The 21,250-nt window shown below is 37.9% G+C and overlaps 1 protein-coding gene across 13 annotated transcripts in view; it reads right to left on the bottom strand.

The window, feature by feature from the left end:
- Ank2 (Ankyrin 2) overlaps positions 1 to 21,250 on the bottom strand; it is a 278,001-nt gene that overhangs the window by 190,226 nt on the left and 66,525 nt on the right. For 12 of the 13 annotated variants that reach the window (XM_067788345.1, XM_067788347.1, XM_067788340.1 and 9 more), the window contains 3 exons: positions 19,669 to 20,433; positions 17,491 to 17,694; positions 1,204 to 1,584 (listed from right to left, as the gene is read on the bottom strand). In XM_067788345.1, the coding sequence (XP_067644446.1) occupies positions 1,204 to 1,584; positions 17,491 to 17,694; positions 19,669 to 20,433 (1,350 nt within the window). Of the gene's footprint in view, positions 1 to 1,203; positions 17,695 to 19,668; positions 20,434 to 21,250 lie in introns of those variants that run through there. The other variant, XM_067788353.1, reaches the window with a different exon arrangement.

Genomic DNA, 21,250 nt, shown 5'->3' with positions numbered 1-21,250 from the left:
GCCTACTCTTATTTCGCAGGTCGTCTCAGAGAGCTCGAGTATTTTGAGAATCTGGTTTCTAATAGGACAGCAATATATGAAGAAGGACTGATAATCAATATCTTTGCGGTGGGCTGCAACCTTTCAGTGTGGAAGAACATGGCAAAGTTGGCTGCCCGAACATCAGGAACATCACTCAGAAGACTGCATGCGTTTAAGATATCTGAGCATGATATGTACCATGCCATCGATTGAATCTATTATCACATTTGCAGCATACCAACAAAACACAAGTCGAACTACATACATATATGCTACGGCCGTGTCTGATTAAAACAATAGAATTATCTTTCCTAACAGGAGATAATAACTTTTTACGTACGGGTCTAATGTGGAATGCGAATTCTAGCGATAATCTTCGCAGCATGTTGTTGTTGTTGCCGGAAAGAAATGAACTAGATCGCATCAATTGTGGCCTTGCAGTCACAGAATATAAAGTACCGTTGGAGAGAGGAATGGATATATGACATAGACATACATATATGATACGAGGTTACAATCCACATTGACGGCTTTAAAATGAACGGGGTAGATGGGACTGATGGGACTACAAAGAAAGCGGCTGTACAGCTACGAGCTCTTTGTCTTACCTGTAGAATCTTTAGGTTGACTCATCTTACTAATATATTATTCGTAAGGTTTAAGGAGCCATCACTACCACGTAACAAGAAGTAAATGAAGACATTCATAGCGCTAGTAGAATTGCGTCACATGCGCTGATTGAAAACCCTTTGTGGCACAAAACTTTGTCAACAACCAGGCTGCCATAAAGGCATTGACATCTAATGTGTCGAGCCTGATTTGCGCCTTTAGTGCATGCGCTGATTGAAAACCCTTTGTGGCACAAAACTTTGTCAACAACCAGGCTGCCATAAAGGCATTGACATCTAATGTGTCGAGCCTGATTTGCGCCTTTAGTGCATTTTTGGCAATATTTCGATAGGTTAAGAATAAATTTCCCTTTGACACAAAAAAAAAGTTACAGTAAGAGTGCACAAGGCTGACATTACAGGGAAGTGCAGTATCACACCGTTGCTCCAACTAGTTACGGATTTCAGATTTTAACTAGTCTTATGCTATTGGTGAGTTATTTATAGTAACCACGCTTTCCTTTTCCATATAAATATTTCAAACCTAATTTTTAAAATGAAAACAAGCACTGACCTGGCAACTCAAATGCAATGGTGTGAATCCAGCCTTACTCTCAGCATTAGCCTGTGCACCATATTCCAATAATGTTGTAGCGATATCCATTTGATTTTTACGTGCAGCAATGTGTAATGGTGTATGGCCATTTTTGGCGATTGCATGTGGACTAGCGCCTTTTTCCAACAATAACAGAGCAACTTTTTGGTTATCATAATGACATGCCACATGCAATGGTGTGACGCCATTCTTGCCTTGTGCATCGACATCAGCCTCCTTTTGCAACAACAATTGAGCAACTTTAATGTGACCATATTTGGCGGTTAAATGTAAAGGTGTAAAGCCTTTTTTTGTAGCAGCATCCAAAGCGGCGCCATTCTCAATTAAAACAGCAGCAACCTAATTAAGGTAAAATTGTGTGTTTTTGTTTTAATTAAAAACATGTCTTCATTAGACCGTAACAAAAAATAAATAAAAGTTCGTCGTTCATTATGTAATATGATAGATTTTCGAAGGAAAATTTGTAACAATTGTTTTTGTTTTTATCGGCCTATTGATAAAGATTCAAGGTTCGATTCGAGCTCAAGGCCAGAACAATAATTTTTTTACAATGATATTTATTGTTATTTTTTTTTTTTTTTTTCTATAATTGAAAAATTGAATTTTGTTTTTGGAGTAATAAGTAAAAAAAAACAATAATTAAAATAGGAAAATTTATAAAATAAATTGTGGTTACCCTGGGGCAGGTCTTGCTAAGATTTTCTTTAATATTATTTGTTAAATATTTAATTGTTTTGTGTTTTTTTTTTTAGTTTATGATTATTAATTTTTAAGGCATGCAATAAATATTAATTAATTAAATCATTCAATTTATGATTATTTCTAGCTACCTGATCAATATTTATTTGTTTTTTTTTTGTACTTAATTTTATTATTTTTAACAATTGTTTTTGTTTTTATCGGCCTATTGATATATGATTCAAGGTTCGATTCGAGCTCAATTTTTTTTAGTTATTTGATTATTTCAATTATTTAGTTGTTTTGTTTTAAGTTAATGATTATTGTTGAATGATTCTTCGTTTTTTTAATTCATGATTATTTTTTAGTATTTTATTATTTAGAACATTAAATTGTTTTTAAATGTTCGATTATTATTAATTATTTCAATTATTAACCTTTTAAAATTAATAAATATATTTTTCATTATTTAATCATTTTTAATGTATTTTTTTTTTTGCGTCAGTCGCTTGTTGTTGTTTCTAGCAGTGCTTCTTCGTTAGGCACACTGGTGTCAATTGGTAACGCCAAGAAAATTTAAACTTGGTCCCCCCTGCTCCCTTTTCCTCCGCTTCAATAGGCGGGTTCCGATAAGAATACTTTTTTTTGCCGAAGCATCATCATTCATTCGCAAAGCATGGCACATGGCGTGGCCGCTGTGTTTTAATTCGCTAGACTACATATTTGATGTCTACGTAAAGCTCGTACAGCTCATAATTGCAGCTTCTTCGGTGCTCGCCGTCGCCAACGCCTAGAGGTCCGTTAATTTTTCGAAATTCAGACATAGCGGCATATGGGCAGCTCCTTTTCGTGATGTCCAAGCCGACTTTAAAACTGACGCAGAAGGGATGCGTGTTAATTATTTTTTCGCTGTTTTTTCCAAAATTTGGCGTATAGTGAAAACCCAGTCAATGGCATATTTATCAAGTGTGAGGCCCCACTGACAGGGTTCAATCAGCCGATACACCGTGGGCTTCAATCTTATGCATAAAACGCTTGACACCACCTTAACTATATGCGATACTACGCATGTTAATTCAGCGATAACTGGCAAAGAACAATTTGATTCCAATAGTTGGACAAGCACATTATATGCATAGAGCTTGGTGCATGCGTCTTAACAACTCCTCGTCGTCGTATTTTAATAGCTCGGCAGGCAATCCATCACCGCCGACGGTCTTCCTATTCTTTTTTAATATGGTAATTGCGTTTCGTCTTCCGTCATCTTCCCGTGGCGGAACATTAAATCCTTAATCATCGATTGCGGGCTCGGAGTCCCTAAATCTTTAATCGCAGAGAATAATCTAACCATAATCGAAGCGTTCTCTGGGCATCGGTTATCAGAGTCCAGTTTTCGTTATTACAGGAGTTTGCCGCTGGATTAAAACCTTTTGTTTGTCGCCGTAAAATTTTTGTGCGTTTTTTCTGATGGCTAGCAGCTCAAGCTGCTCGCACATACGCCTTTGTGCCTCTGCTTTTGCTTCTAGTAAAGACGTCTCGTTTCTTCTTTCAACTCGCGGCAGCGTTCACACACTCCTCTTGTCGCGTTCACTTCTAGCTCAATTACGGTTACAGTTAATTATTTTATGTTTGAGTCTAAGATTTGAAATATATTGTAACGAATTTTGGGAAATTCCTGATAATTATACTCCTTCTGCTAACGTTCGAATCGCTGAACTGTTGAGTAAATAACTCCAATATTCAGTATTGCCAAATGGTTTTTGTTTAGATTACTTTGGGAGTAGCACTTCACAATTATACTTCACTAGTAGCGTGTTTAAATCAAACTGATTAGTTATTCCTCAGCTTGTGCTGTTTTTATACCCTCTGTTGCCTCGTTCGCATATTTCTCCTAAGGTCTAGACTTTTCATGAACATGCAATCTGTGTGTGTGTATGTGTGAGTAACGACTTCTGCTCTTAGCTGCCAGCTACATATACATATGTATGTGAAATAATCTCTCTGCTTTAACCTACTCGTTATTTGTATGGAATATTCTTCGTTGCCTTGTACATAACTGTGGCCGCTTTCTTTAATGTGTACATGAGTTAGGGTGCTAGCTATTTTTGTTGTTGTGATTGTTTACTAACAGCATAGTGATGTTAATATTCGTCACAATATGATTAATTTTACTTATAAAACCACTTTGAAATAAATGACTATTTTTAATTATTTTATTATTTTTAGTTATTTGATGGCATATGGTTTAAAATTTGATTTGGATTACTCAATTCTATTTATATCATTATTAAATTTGAAATTGATGATTATTTTTGTTTTTGAATTATGCGATGATTCTTCATTACCTAATTTTTACTAAAAATCAATATTTTGCAAAATTATTTGATTAATCCACACTTTTTGAATGTCTTTAGGCTTATGATTATAGTCAAATGTTTGATGACTTCGTGCTATGTATGACAATTCTCAATTTGATTATTTTTAAATATTAATTTTATGATTATTGATCATTCGAATCTAGATATTTATTTAAAACTAATAATTTGATTATTGAATCACTTGATTTATAAATATAAAGCAAAATTTCGAAAAATTGTCGAAGTTTCCTATCAAATATACATACTTCATGTTAAGCAGTTCATGTCGAAATTTTGGTTTTCTTTCATACGGTCTAATGCATATTGTATTTTAATTATATAAAAAAGTGTTGAAACAAATTTCAGCAAAATTTCCTCACTGTGATATGGTGTTTAAAAAAGAGAAACAATAAAACTAACTGAAATTTTGTAGTTTCATAATTTATTCAAGAATAAATATTTGAAAACAAAATACAACGTATTTTAAACAAAGTTATTTTAACAAATTAACAAAAATCATAATATTTTTTGTTACATAGTGTGAAATCAACGAACAGTAACGGTTATTTATTGCTTTAAATAAAGTACAAAAAAATTGGACTTTTGTCAAATCAAACTTTAGTTTTATTTTCTTTCAGCACAATTTTTATTTTTTTTTTTTTTTTTTTTTTTTTTTTTTTTTTTGTGAGGGTCAAAAAAAATTCTTTTATCTGGTGAAAAAATGAAAACTTCTGAATTGAAATTTTATCTAAAAAGATAATTTAACAATATTAATTTTTATTTTTGACAAAAAAAGTAAAGTGAGATTTTAAATTTAATGCCCGTTGTTATTAGGTCAAAATGACTGACATCAAAAACTGCCTGAAAGCTGACACGCTGGTCAATTGAAGGTCAAAAGTGTTTGCATTATGTCACATTACTGATTCGAAGTCGTTAAAGCAGTGCGTGGTGAAGCCCTACGCTAAAATTTTGTGGTCAGTTACATATTCTGCAACCCGTTTCATTATTTCCAGTTTTTTCGCACACTGTGGCGTTATTGCCAGTTTGCAAATGAAAATAAATTGCCAACATGTAAGCAAAAGAAATTTTAATGTCAAAATTGACAAACGGTTGGGCAATTGTAGTTTTCACTTATGGATCAATTAAGTGCCACTTTGTAGTCAAATCAAACGGCAAAAGCATTTGACGTTGTATGACAAGACGTTTTTATTAATATGTCTAAGTTTTTGGTAAAATTTGACCTAGTGAAAAACAAGCATAAAAGAAAAAAACAATGGCCTGTCTCTTTCCACCTTTGTCATACCCGAGAAATGGAAAATGGCCAATGTGGTCCCGCTACTAAAGCCTGGGAAACCAGCCAACATAGGAGAGCCGTATCGTCCGATATCTCTCCTATCGCCAGTAGCAAAGACGCTTGAAGCCATTTTGCTCCCTTATTTCCAAGCAAATTTGCAGCTAGCCCCTCATCAGCATGGCTTAAGAAAACTCCATAGCACTACCACTGCGCTAAATGCCATTAGCACCCAGATAAATTGCGGTTTAAATCAATACCCCCACCATAGAACAGTACTCGTAGCGCTAGACCTATCAAAAACTTTTGATACGGTCAACCATGGCTCGTTACTGCAAGACCTGGAAGGGTCTACCCTTCCCCCATGTCTTAAAAGGTGGACCGCAAATTATCTGGGTGGTCGGCAGGCATCGGTGCAATTTAGAAACGGAACATCAAAACCAATGAGAATTAAACAAGGGGTGCCACAGGGTGGTGTCCTATCCCCACTTTTGTTTAATTTCTACATATCTAAGCTACCTTCTCCACCGGAAGGAGTCACAATCGTTTCCTACGCTGATTACTGCACAATAATGGCCACAAGCCCTGGCCCAAAGATCGTTGAGCTATGTAATAAAATAAACGGCTACCGCCCTGATCTCTCCAGTTTTTTTGCCTCGCGAAACCTGGCATTATCACCGACTAAATCTTCCGCGACCTTATTTACAACATGGACGTCCCAAATGTCGATCATTTTGAACATCCACGTCGATGGCACTACGCTACCAACTGTCCTACACCCCAAAATCTTGGGTGTGACGTTTAATCAGGATCTACATTTTGCACGCAGCCGCAATTGTTCCGAGAATTCAGAGCCGTAACAAAATCCTCAAATCCCTCACTGGCAGTACCTGGGGAAAAGATAAAGAAACGCTCATGCCAACATACAAAGCAATTAGCAAGCCGATTACGAGCTACGCGTCACCCGTATGGTCGCCAAGCCTAAAAATTACCCACTGGAAGAAGCTACAGGCCTGCAAAAATACTGCTCTCAGAATTGCCACGGGCTGTCTTCTTATGTACCCAGAACACCATCTGCATAATGAGGCGAGAATACTCCCCATCAGGGAGAGAAATGAGATACTGACCAAACATTTCCTGTTGAATACCCAGAAACCTGAGCATCCCAACAGACATCTGATTGATGAACCAGCACCGCCTATGGGCTTAAGGAGTCATCTCCGTAAGCATTTTGAGGAAATACGGCACCTGAGAACCCAGCCGTATGAAGCGAAAAAACACAAGCAGGTCCTTGGTGAACTCCAAAAACAGGCGTCAGACCTTTATGCCGGGAATTGCCCGGTGAATCCAGTACTCAAAGAAATGTATCCAAAACTCATGGAAGAGGAACGCATACTCCCCAGAGAAACGCGTGTCACTCTTGCTCAACTTCGTTCTGGATACTGTAACAGGTTAAACTCTTACCTATCCAGAATCAACCCCGACATACAAAATGTATGCCCCGCTTGCAATGTGTCCCCACATGACAACAACCATCTCTTTAATTGTAATGTGGAACCAACGCCGCTAACACCCCTTTCCTTATGGTCCACCCCTGTTAAAACAGCAAGTTTCCTTGGACTCCCGTTAGAGGATATTGATGACAATTTGTGATCGGTCGTGGCTGTTAGGTGGGGCGAAGCAATGCTACAACAACAACAACAACACAAAAACAATGGCTGAAACATGATACAAGAAAACAAGTTAATTTCAATTTGACGTATTTGACATAAGCATAGCATAGCATAGCAAACGAAGCAGAAATAGCAGCAAACAGCAATAACCTACGCGGCGTGTACACTGCCATTAAGAAGCTAACAAACTCAAAGCCCAACGTGCCCCCCATCAAAGCAGAAAATGGCACCATTTTAACCTCAGATGAAGACCAACTGAACCGATGGTAGGAGTTCTTTAAGGACAACGCCCCCGGCGAGAAAGTGGCGTCAAACTCACGAATAATGCAGAGAAGAAACCCCAACAGAAATATTCCAACAGATCCGCCGTCATACGAAGAGATAATAGAGGCGATAACCAAATTGAAAAACAATAAATCTCCCGGTCCCGATGACCTTACAGCAGAACTTCTCAAGTATGGTGCAGACGTCACTGCCCGTACCCTACATCCTATTATACAGTCAACGTGGATAGGATCCACAATTCCTGGTGAATGGAAAGAATGGGTTATAATCACTATCCCAAAAAAAGGCGATCTCAGCCAATGCAAAAACTGGCGCGGCATTACATTGCTTAACTCAATCCACAAGGTTCTAGCATTCATCATACTGGCAAGAATATCGCCCACGCTCAACGCACAATTGCGTAAAAAACAGAACGGCTTTATACCAAATCGATCTTCCGTAGACCACATCAATACCCTACGAATAATCATAGAACAGTCTAATGAATGGAGATCGCCACTATATCTTCTCTTCGTTGACTTTGAGCGTGCGTTTGACACAATCTTCCGTGACGCGATATGGAGTGCGCTACAAAACTGCGGGGTCCCAGGGAAAGTCGTCGACATGATTAAGGCCCTCTACAAAGATGCAATGATCAGTGTACGCTTCAAAGGAAAAAACAGCAACAAATTTAGCATAGACAAAGGCGTACGACAAGGGTGCGTCCTATCACCGCTGCTTTTCATAGTAGTGCTGGACGATGTCCTGAAGCGCACAAACGCAGAAGCTCCAGATGGGTTACAATGGAGGCTGAATCAGAAACTAAGTGATTTAGACTACGCTGATGATATCGTCTTCACTACTCATACACTAGCTGCTGTTACCGCAAAACTCCAGCGACTCGAAATCAACGCCCGCGCAGTCGGTTTGAAAATTAACTACGCAAAAACTAAGCTAATGAGACTGCAAACAATGAACATATCTCCTCTCCAACTTGTATCAAATGGCAGCACTACCGTCATTGAGGATGTAGAAGAATTCTGCTACCAAATTACTAAAGATGGCGGCGCAGAATCGGATATATTTGCAAGGATCTGCAAGGCACGAACTGCATTCCACAGGTTAGGCCGAGTATGGCGCTCTCGCATATTGTCGATGAAAACAAAACTGAGGATTTTTAACACCAGCGTGAAATCAGTTCTGTTATACGGGTCCGAAACCTGGCTTGTCTCCGACCGCATTAACCGACGACTGCAAACGTTTATAAACAAGTGTCTGAGAATAGTCTGCCGTATCTTCTGGCCAAGAACAATAAGCAACGCCGATCTACTGTCACTCACGAACAACACCCCAATCTACACTGAAATTAAAAAACGTAAGTGGGGTTGGATCGGTCACACTCTCCGCAGAGAAGATGACAACGTTGCCAAAATGGCCTTCCAATGGAATTCACAGGGAAGCCGGCGCAGGGGGCGCCCTCGACAAACTTGGATGCGTACGATTCTCAATGAGAGCTCTTTCACCGCAACCTGGAATGAAATAAGACGTTTAGCGACTGATAGAAGTCGCTGGAGAGCGTTCGTCTCCGCCCTATGCTCCGACTAGCAGCGATAAGTTGTGCTTCTGCAAGGCTATGGTATTAGTTTTAACTTTTGCGATTGTCAACTAGATGTTCAATTCTATCTAGGAATACAACTAACTATTTGACATAAACAGTGTTAGTTGTCAGAGACACAATTTTTCAAATTCTCAATTGGCATTGCCACCTCAACAAAATTATGTTTTGGAAATTTGAATTTTTTATGGGTTTTTTTTTATTTAACTATCAATATTTAAACGATAAATATCTACAGAGCTGTTGAAAAGTGTGCACTAATTTAAATACAACTAAAAAGCCGCATACAATAAGTAAAGCAAAATCTGTATATTCCTCAAAGTGGATAGTGCTCCTTAAACTCTGACCTCTTAAGTAAGAAAACCACCCTGCAAACCATTGCTAAGCAGTTTCGAGCATTGCGACTACGCCTTCTTTTCGCTCTAGGTACAACATACATATAATCTGCCCATTTGCTTGCTGGACGCAGGCTTCGCCGCTCCGTTCATCTTCCTATGAACAACCGGAATTGCAGCAGAAAAACAGAGTATCTGTGTTATCACGCTTTAAGTTATTAATCACTTCGTAGCAGCAGCAATCTTTGATGGAACAAGGCCACCGTTATTACGCAGGGCGACTTAGTGAGAGGAAGGCTCTGTTCAAATACAGCGCGATTTACGCAAACGTAAGCGCCTAAGACTCAGCTGCATAGTTGGGCTAATCTTTAACATCAGTAACAAGCTGCCTGTCCTAGCAGATATATGTTTACGGTGGGGCAAAGTTGGCAGCACCTATTACAAACGAGCAAGCGACATATTTATCAGCAGATGCAGTTCTTGTATGTTCAGGTTCAGGTCCAGTTCAGGTTCAGGACAGCTTGTTAAAGAACGAAAAATATACCAAAGAAATTAAAGAATGAGACAAGTAGAGCTGCAAACAAAAATGTAATTTTGGGACGTTCATTTTTAAAGGATATCGTCGCGCTGTTTTAAAAGGGAATAAATACTATGACGCAATAACATCAGACAGCTGAAGTCAATATTAGCAAATGAAATCGCATTTGACAATACTCGCCCTCATAGATTTAAGGGCCAATTAATGGTGGTTTATTCATAACCAGATAAAACAGCTGGTCGAACCAACCTTATGGAAATCAATGTAATCGATTAATGGTGTCATACCATAACGCTAAAGACATAACCATAGCATAGCCAACCAATTGGTTTTTGGTTTTTCGCCATATCCATAACCGAAAAATATTTGAGTTGGTGAATTTATTAACTTTTTGTATATTTTATTTATTGTTTTGAATACGTTTTGACTAAGAGACTTATTGTTTGTGGAATATGTTTGTAATTTATTGCGTTTTTCTCATTTTTATGAAAATGTCAGCTGTTTAAGGTTATGGCATCATTAATCGATCACAATGAAGATGGTTATGAATATGGGTATGGTTACCACTATGGCGTTAGGGTTAAAGAAGTTTAACTGGCCCTTTAGGTGTTGCTTCTTGACTTATCTACAGCAATGATTTTTTCAATATCATAAACAAATACTGCATTAATACCTTTCTGAAATATGTAGTAAAGTGTAGGAAAATAATGCATGCGGTCTGTTATTCCTGAAGGAAAATGAAAAAGTTTTAGTCAACGTAACTGAATGGCTGGATGTTCAGAGTATCACATTGTCCACAACTAAGGAATATGGAAACATACTGCTGATATCAAACAGATAATTGACGATCTGAAACATAAACATGAGTATCTGCGAGGCTTGTAATACGAGAACTTGCGATTGACGGTATACGGTGCCAATGCCTAACATTTATCTATGTAAACCAAGCGCTAAGTTAGGCTCAATGAGCAGAAAGAGGTGGCTGGTGTGAAAATATAGTAAAGCGGAAAAAGTTTTACAGCAACGATGCTTCAACATATAAGATTTTACAGATTTACCTGATGACCAATAAGAAAAAATTTGGCTTATCAAAACTTTGTATTTAAACAGCTCGGGCTAATCTTGGAAACGTTGAGACAAAACTATGAAATACTCCCAGCCGTATGATCAAACCCGACAAACGTTGTTCTAACTTTCTCTATATCTTCACCTGTCTCTCCTATGCCTAACCATTTTCCTCTCTTATTCTCTCTTTTTCCTCTTCATTTTCTAGTTTCCCTTAATCGGCTCATTCGATTTATCTACCCCTTTCATTTTTCCGTAAATCTGCCCACTTTTCCCCTTACTCTTCCCGCTCTTGTTCTTATCCAAGTCGAACTCTCACTATTACTCTCAATCTTATTCTTATTTTTAATAATCTTGTTAACCTCTTTTTACTACTTAGCCTCAAATCTTTATTTATACTTTTACTCTCACTCTGAATTTTCATATTGTTCTTTTTACATTTTCGACTTCCCTCCAGCTTCCTCTACCCTTTCCCCCCATTTCCTCTGTTCTATATTTTCCTTTCTTTCGTGTACTCGTTTGCAATGTGGAGATATATCGAGTTTGGCTTTTTTCCGCACTTTACTTTACAAAGATAATAAAAAGTAACAACATACATAGTACCACAAATTTCCCCTTGCTAGTACTTCAAAACTCATTACCGGATTATGAGGGCCGTAAAATGTTTGTTGCTGTACTACTAACTTCACCTGTCTGGTTTTATTGCGTCATGGGAAATAGCAAAACACAGTTTGTTTGAAATGGCGGCAACGGCGGAGAAGAAGAGTAGAACCACCTCTCTTTATTTGTATCATGCTTTAGACTGAAAATTTTTTTTTTTTTATATTTCAATAAAAAATTAAGGGACTTCTGAATTTTGTGTATTTGGTATTGGAAATGTTGCTATAGCAAATGAAAGCTACGGATCGTGAACCACTTTTTATACTCAGTTGAGCAGAGCTCACAGAGTATATTAAGTTTGATTGGATAACGGTTGGTTGTACATATATAAAGGAATCGAGATAGATATAGACTTCCATATATCAAAATAATCAGGATCGAAAAAAAATTTGATTGAGCCATGTCCGTCCGTCCGTCCGTCCGTTAACACGATAACTTGAGTAAATTTTGAGGTATCTTGATGAAATTTGGTATGCAGGTTCCTGAGTACTCATCTCAGATCGCTATTTAAAATGAACGATATCGGACTATAACCACGCCCACTTTTTCGATATCGAAAATTTCGAAAAACCGAAAAAGTGCGATAATTCATTACCAAATACAGATAAAGCGACGAAACTTGGTAAATGAGTTGAATTTATGATGCAGAATAGAAAATTAGCAAAATTTTGGACAATGGGCGTGGCACCGCCCACTTTTAAAAGAAGGTAATTTAAAACTTTTGCAGGCTGTAATTTGTCAGTCGTTGAAGATATCATGATTAAATTTGGCAGGGACGTTACTCCTATTACTATATGTACGCCTAATAAAACTTAGCAAAATCGGAGAAGCACCACGCCCACTTTTAAAAAAAAAAATTTTAAAGTAAAATTTTAACGAAAAATTTAATTTCTTTACAGTATATAAGTAAATTATGTCAACATTCAACTCCAGTAATGATATGGTGCAACAAAATACAAAAATGAAAGAAAATTTCAAAATGGGCGTGGCTCCGCCCTTTTTCATTTAATTTGTCTAGGATACTTGTAAGGCCATAAGTCGAACAACAATTAACCAATCCTTTTGAAATTTGGTAGGGCATAGATTTTATGATGTTAACTGTTTTCCGTGAAAACGGGCGAAATCGGTTGATGCCACGCCCAGTTTTTATACACAGTCGTTCGTCTGTCCTTCAGCATGGCCGTTAACACGATAACTTGAGCAAAAATCGACATATCTTTAATGAACTTAGTTCACGTACTTACTTGAACTCACTTTATCTTGGTATGAAAAATGAACGAAATCCGACAATGACCACGCCCACTTTTTCGATATCGAAAATTACGAAAAATGAAAAAAATGCCACAATTCTATACCAAATACGAAAAAAGGGATGAAACATGGTGAGGTAATTGGATTGGTTTATTGACGCGAAATATAACTTTAGAAAAAACTTTATAAAATGGTTGTGACACCTACCATATTAAGTAGAAGAAAATGAAAAAGTTCTGCAGGGCGAAATAAAAAACCCTTAAAATCTTGACAGGTATTACATATATAAATAAATTAGCGGTATCCAACAGATGATGTTCTGGGTCACCCTGGTCCACATTTTGGTCGATATCTGGAAAACGCCTTCACATACACAACTACCACCACTCCCTTTTAAAACTCTCATTAATACCTTTAATTTGATACCCATATCGTACAAACACATTCTAGAGTCACCCCTGGTCCACCTTTATGGCGATATCTCAAAACGGCGTCCACCTATGGAACTAAGGATTACTCCCTTTTAAAATACTCATTAACACCTTTCGTTTGATACCCATATTGCACAAACGAATTCTATAGTCACCCCTGGTCCACCTTTATGGCGGTATCTCTAAACGGCGTCCACCTATGGAACTAAGGATTACTCCCTTTTAAAATACTCACTAACACCTTTCTTTTGATACCCATATTGTACAAACAAATTCTAGGGTCACCCCTGCTCCACCTTTATGGCGATATCTCGAAACGGCGTCCACCTATGGAACTAAGGATTACTCCCTTTTAAAATACTCATTAACACCTTTCTTTTGATACCCATATTGTACAAACAAATTCTAGGGTCACCCCTGGTCCACCTTTATGGCGATAGCTCAAAAATGCGACCACCTATACAACAACCACCACTCCCTTTTAAAACCCCAATTAATACCTTTAATTTGATACCCATATCATACAAACGCATTCTAGAGTCACCCCTGGTCCACCTTTATGGCGATATTTCGAAACGGCGTCCACCTATAGAACTAAGGCCCACTCCCTTTTAAAATACTCATTAACACCTTTCGTTTGATGCCCATATTGTACAAACAAATTCTATGGTCACCCCTGGTCCACCTTTATGGCGATGTCTCGAAACGGCGTCCACCTATGGAACTAAGGATTACTCCCTTTTAAAATACTCATTAACACCTTTCTTTTAATACCCATATTGTACAAACATATTCTAGGGTCACCCCTGGTCCACCTTTATACCGATATCTCGAAACGGCGTCCACCTACGGAACTAAGGATTACTCGCTTTTAAAATACTCATTAACACCTTTCATTTGATACCCATATCGTACAAACACATTCTAGAGTCACCCCTGGTCCACCTTTATGGCGATATTTCGAAACGGCGTCCACCTATAGAACTAAGGCCCACTCCCTTTTAAAATACTCATTAACGCCATTCGTTTGATGCCCATATTGTACAGACAAATTCTAGGGTCACCCCTGGTCCACCTTTGTGGCGATATCTCGAAATGGCGTCCACCTATGGAACTAAGGATTACTCCCTTTTAAAATACTCATTAACACCTTTCTTTTGATACCCATGTTGTACAAACAAATTCTAGGGTCACCCCTGGTCCACATTTATGGCGATATCTCGAAACGGCGTCCACCTATGGAACTAAGGATTACTCCCTTTTAAAATACTCATTAACACCTTTCATTTGATACCCATATCGTACAAACGCATTCTAGAGTCAACCCTGATCCACCTTTATGGCTATATCCCTAAATGGCGTCCACCTATAGAACTATGGCCCACTCCCTCATAAAATACTCTTTAATGACTTTCATTTGATACACATGTCATACAAACACATTCCAGGGTTTCCCTCGGTTCATTTTCCTACATGGTTATTTTGCCTTATGTTGTCACCATAGCTCTCAACTGAGTATGTAATGTTCGGTTACACCCGAACTTAACCTTCCTTACTTGTTTTGTTTTAATTTTTTAATTTTTTCATATTTCTTTTTTGACTGTTGTTAATTTGCTATTCAAAATTGAAAAAATAAACTACGGTTTTTGATGTTGCATATTTGCAATGACGTATCCGTATAATATTTGGCTTTTCGTGTAAAAATACTACACCAGTTTGCAAATACAATGATGCTTGATCATTTGCACAAAATCCAGAACTCCCCTATTATATTATTTGTTTAAATAGTCCGTGGTGATCTTGTTTTTTTTTTTAATGCGTATTTTCACCATACCAAAGTACTTGTAAAAAAAATTTTGATTCATAATCAATACATATATTGCACGGAAATCAACATTCTAATATGCATTGGCACAAAATGTTTTTTGGTTGTTGAAAAAATTTTAGAAACATATTTATTCGTTTAATATACGTCAGTGACAATATATGTATAAATATGTAAGTACATATGCATTAACTTTAAGTTTTTGTAATTTTGACTGTTCCTCTTATGTTCCTCGTATGTTGGCATCATTGCAAGCAAAGAAGTAGTAAAACATCAGTCTTTGAAAAAATTCCCTTGAGCCTTTGTAAAAAGAACAAACTAACAACAAATTACTAAAAGGTAGGACTTTGAAAATTTGACTAGCATCTTTCACACTGAGCTTGAACTGGTTATTAATTTAATGTTTTTGTAATGTCAACAACGAGTAATAAAAATTATTAAAAAATTATAGGGGTAATCGCTTTGCCTTGCAAACGGTGCATGGATTGCACGATTTGTAAGGTCACAACAACAAACTACACACAAAAAATCCGTGCAATTGACGTTATGCTCAAACCTATATAACTATGTTTTCGTGCAAAGAATTGTTGTATATAGAAATCAACCCTGTTTCAACGCTATTACTCACAATGCTCTCCTTACGCTCACACAAAGATCGAGCAATTATTTTTCATATTTTTTCGTCAAATTTTTTTATTTAATTTGCCAATTTTTTCATGCTTCTTGCTGATGCATGGTATAACTTCACGTGGCGTGCTTGTTGTTGTTGTAGCGTGCTTCGCCCCATCCAATAGGTGCGACCGATCACAAATTGTCATCAATATCCCCTAACGGGAGTCCAAGTAAATTTGCTGTTTCAATAGGGGTGGACCATAATGAGAGGGGTGTTAGAGGCGTTGATTCCACAATACAGTTGAAGAGATGGTTGGTGTCATGTGGGACAAATTGCAAGCAGGGCATACATTTTGTATGTCGGGGTTGATTCTGGATAGGTAAGAGTTTAACCTGTTACAGTATTCAGATCGAAGTTGAGCTAGAGGGACTCGCTTTTCCCTGGAGAGTGTGCGTTCCTCTTTTGCAAGTTTAGGGTGTTGTTCTTTGAGTACAGGATTCACCGGGCAATTTCCGACAGAGAGGTCCGACGCCTGTTTGTGGAGTTCACTGAGGACCTGCTTGTGTTTTTGGCTTCATACGGCTGTGCTCTCAGGTGCCGTATTTCCTCATAATGCTTACGGAGATGACTCCTTAAGCCCCTGGACAGTGTTGGCTCGTCGATCAGATGTCTGTTGGGATGCCCAGGTTTTTGGCTATTCAACAGAAACTGTTTGGTTAGCATTTCATTTCTCTCCCTTATGAGTATTCTCACCTCATTATGTAGATGGTATTCTGAGGACATAAAAAGACAACACGTGGCGGTTCTGAGGGCAGTATTTTGGTAGCCTGTAGCTTCTTCCAGTGAGTAGTCTTTAGGCTTAGCGGTCATATCGGGGACGCGTAGCATGCAATCGGCTGGCCAATTGCTTTGTAGGTGGTAATGAGCGTTTCTTTATCTTTTCCCCCAGTACTGCCAGAAAGAGATTTGAGGATTTTATTAAGGCTCTGGATTTTCGGTACAATTGCGGCTGCATGCTCACCAACATGTAGATACTGATCAAATTTCACACCCAAGATTTTGGGGTGTAAGACACTACCGACTGTAGTGCCTTTGACGTGGATGTTCAAAATGGTCGACATTTGGGACGTCCATGTTGTAAATAAGGTCGCCGATGATTTAGTCGGTGATAATGTCAGGTTTCGCGAGGTGAAAAACGTGAGTAGCGTGCTCTCGTAGTGTTGTATATTTCGTCGTGGGATACAAGCAATCCATGCACCTTGCAAGACAAAGCGAATCCCCCTTATGTTAAATAGAATGCTATAGTGCAAAATTACGCTGTGAAATAATTTAGCCCTCTCGTAAATGCTCGTATTTGGAAACTACATTCAAACAAAAACAAAAAAACAAACAATTAAACAACAATGAAAAGAACTTTACGCCAAAAGTACTCAATTAACAAATATAAACAACAACTTAAACTAATCTACTAACTATTTAAATTGAGTACCGAAAAAGCAACAAAACCAGATATGTATATAAATTTAAGTAGAACAAGAAAAAACAAAAACAGACTAAATAAAATACTCCTGATGGCGTATCCAAAATAATTGCATCAAATAAACCGTATCTATGTGATCCACAATCTTTTTCGCTATCAATTCTTTTACCTCATCCTGTCCCTCTTTTGCGGCAATATGTAATGCAGTATACATATCCTTTGTAGTGGCATCGACTTGAGCGCCATGTTGCAATAAGAGCATTACAATATCAACATTACCAAGACGTGAAGCAATATGTAATGGAGTTTGTTGTTCACGAGCACGTGCATCCACCTGGGCGCCATTGCGTAGTAAAATGCGTATAATATCAGTCTGTAAGGTAAGGAAAATTTATAGCAGTTAATAACCGTTATTATATATTGTTACATATTTGACAGTACAATGATTTGAACTCTAGATGAGGGAACGGATATAGTCTTGTTTGCTAGGAGATAAAAGATACCGATTTGGCCTAGGCCTAAGCTAGAAGGTGCGACCCTGCAAGAGAAACCTTATACCAAATATTAAGGAATCATTCAAAACAATAAGTTGTGTTGGAACGTCTACGTGAAGAAAGCACAGCGGCTTTTATGCATGTAAAAAATGCTGGCCTGTACGTGGACTCTATCACTCTCTCTCTCTCTCATTGGATCTTTACAGCGATTGTAAAGCCTGTCCTATACTATGGGGTCCTTGTTTGGTGTACGGCCACATAAAAAAAGCACCTTTCTCAAAAAATTAAAGGGTGAGCCGTGAAATCGACCCCGACGGCTTCACTATATGCCACTATGCACATTCCACCTGTAGACCCCTGGTGAAGAACATAGCGTTAACAACTGCAACGAGACTCAATGTCTCGGGGCAGCTTAAGCGCATACCGTACGTAGTATAGCGTCATAAAATGTTGGACGGACAAGTAGTCTACCTAGTACTCTACCTGCGCTTCGATGTGTCTCTTAGAGCCACAATAGAGGTGGAAGTTTGGCGCAAGGGCGCTTAACGAGACGATACACATGTATACCGATGATTCCAAAGTACCTAATGGATAGAGTAGGGTCTGGGGTATAATGCGCTGATCCCGAAATAAACAAGTCGTACAAGCTGTCAGATCACTGTAGTGGTTTCAGGCGGAAGTAGTAGCCGTGATTAAAGCAGAGATTTACAGCAAAGCAGCAATTAAGGTTATAATCTCTCATAGCATAACATCTTAAAGTATGTTAGAGTTAGCAATCCCTTGAAAAAATCAGGATAGGAATAAATAAATATCTATTTAGAGTCCCTGGGCATATGGGTATAGATGGAAATGAAAAAAACGTATGATCAAGCTAAACAGGGCGCATCGCTACCCCAGCGGGTTAGGTGGCTTAGAACATACCCGCGGTAGGTATGCCTGTCGTAAGAGGCGACTAATGGGCCAATTAAACTTCCTTAACCCTAACGCCATAGTCGTAACCATACCCATATCCATAACCATCTCCAATGTGATCAATTAATGGTGCCTTAACCTAAAAATCGTGAAAATTTGATAAAAATGAAGAAAACGCAAAAATTACAAACTTATTCCACAAAAAATAAGTCTCTTAGTCATAACGTATCCAAAACAATGAATAAAATCTGCAAAAAGTTATTAAATTCACCAACTCAAATATTTTTAGGTTATGGATATGGCGAGAAACCAAAAACCAATTGGTTGGCTATGGTATGGTTATGGCTTTGGGGTTATAGTATGAGACCATTAATCGATTACATTGATTTCCATAAGGGTGGTGAGATTGGGAGGGCGGCATGGCCTAGAAGGTTTCATTTGGTCATACCAAATCGTTCCCGAGATGGTCGGCCTAGTACCTTAATGGAGCTTGTTACCAGAACGTACCGGATCTGCATCCGGCAAAGGACCATCAACATGGATAACACCCAAGGCATTCGGGGAGTGTCCTTATCGCTACAACAACAACAACAACAACAACAGGGCGCATCGCTCGACGCTTGTACCATAGATAATCCAATTAGATTGGGCGAGATTAAAAGAAAGCGAGAGCTGCACATGATCATCACAAATCTATTTGTTTTTATTATTATTATAATTTAAATTCTATTTATTCTACAGATTCGTCAGCACTTGGCGATGAAGTTCACACTATTTTGGTTTGTATAGGGCACAATACCACAAAGTGCAGTTTTAACACTATAATTTGTTTGTATGTACAGACAATTACTGATTGCAAAATTTAAGATCAAATTAACGCTGATGATTCAATAAATGTGATAATTCACAAATTTGTAATCTTAAATAAATTTCATACCAACCTGATTAGCACGCGCAGCCAAATGAAGTGGTGTCTCGCCGCGCACAGTTGGCACATCGGGACTCGCATCATGTTGCAACAAATAGATAACAATATTCATGCAGCCCATGAATGCAGCCACATGTAACGGTGTCAAACCACTCTCTGTTGTAGCACTAATACTTGCACCATGGCGTAACAACAATTCGACCACTTTAATACGATTTTTCTTGCATGCAATATGCAATGGTGTAAATCCATTCAGAGCACGTGCATTAGCATCAGCATTACGATCTAGCAACAATTTGGCAACACGTACATGTCCACAATGTGCTGCCACATGAAGTGCAGTCAAATAGTCAACGGTTACCTCATCAACTGGTGCACGATGATAAAGTAGAATGCGTGCTGCATCTACATGTTCACCTTGTGCTGCCATATGTAATGGTGCTAGACCATTCTTTGTTTTAGCGCTTATCGGTGCGCCACGCTCTAGCAACATATCAACAACTTGTTCGTGTCCGGAACGTGCTGCACAATGTAAAGGTGTTAAGCCATCACGTGTCTTTGCTTCAATGTTGGCACCCTTTTCCAACAACAGTGATACCATATTAGTTTTACCCCATTTTGCAGCAACATGCAATGGACTGATGTTATGCTTAGCGGCGAAATTGACGTCGGAACCTTTTTGTATGAGCAAAGTAGCGATAGCTTGATTGCCATAATGGGAAGCAATATGCAATGGTGTAAAGCCAGATTTGGAAGTTACATCGGGATTGTGGTCGTTCTGTAAAGAGTTTAAAAAGAATATTTATGGTTCGTTAAAAAGCAGATATACATACATATACACATATACATTCATCTGAGACGAAAAGACATTAAGTGGACTTTTACCTGATGTGAGTCATATGGTACTTCATATAGTATAGGTGTAACGTTAGAAGCCCTCATACTCCATTCCGGCTAATCAAAGCAGGAGCACCCCAAAAAAATTATTCAAAAGCAGGGGCAGAAACTGTTATTCCTTTTATAATATAATTCCTTACAAAACTATTAATTTTTGACTTTTAATATATTTGGATCAAGATAAAAATTATTTTCGGATTTTTATTACATGAGGCCGATAGAACTAGTTAAACTCCCCCTAATTTTTGAATAAAAGTCCGTAAATAAAAGTCAAACCCGGACTTTTATTTTCTAAGGCCAAAATAAAAGTCCTGCTAGATAACAAAGAAACGGCTTATTCGAAATAAAAAATTTGTTTAATTCGGATAAGCCGTTTCTTTGTTATCAAGCCGGATTTTTATTTTCACTTTAAAAAATAAAAGTCCGGATTTAACTTTTATTTCCGGACTTTTATTTTTAAAAATCCGAGTTTAAATAGTTCTATCGGACTCAAAAAATAAAAATACAGATTTTACTCTTATATGTGGACTTTTATGGAAAAAGTTCGAAAAATAAAAAGGATGCATGATTCGACATGATATTGCTATAGGGATAGCTGGGAACTCAAACATTTTCACCTAGGAAAATTTTTTGACCAGGACTTTTTCGACTTCGAAAAAAAAAAAATTATTATTTTCCGTCCCTGTTCAAAAGTACAC

Source organism: Eurosta solidaginis, chromosome 5, assembly GCF_040869045.1.
Source record: "Eurosta solidaginis isolate ZX-2024a chromosome 5, ASM4086904v1, whole genome shotgun sequence".
In the NCBI taxonomy this organism is placed as follows: Eukaryota; Metazoa; Arthropoda; class Insecta; order Diptera; family Tephritidae; genus Eurosta; species Eurosta solidaginis.
The sequence above is the reverse complement of the archived record's forward strand: the minus strand, read 5'-3'. Positions and strand labels throughout refer to the sequence as shown.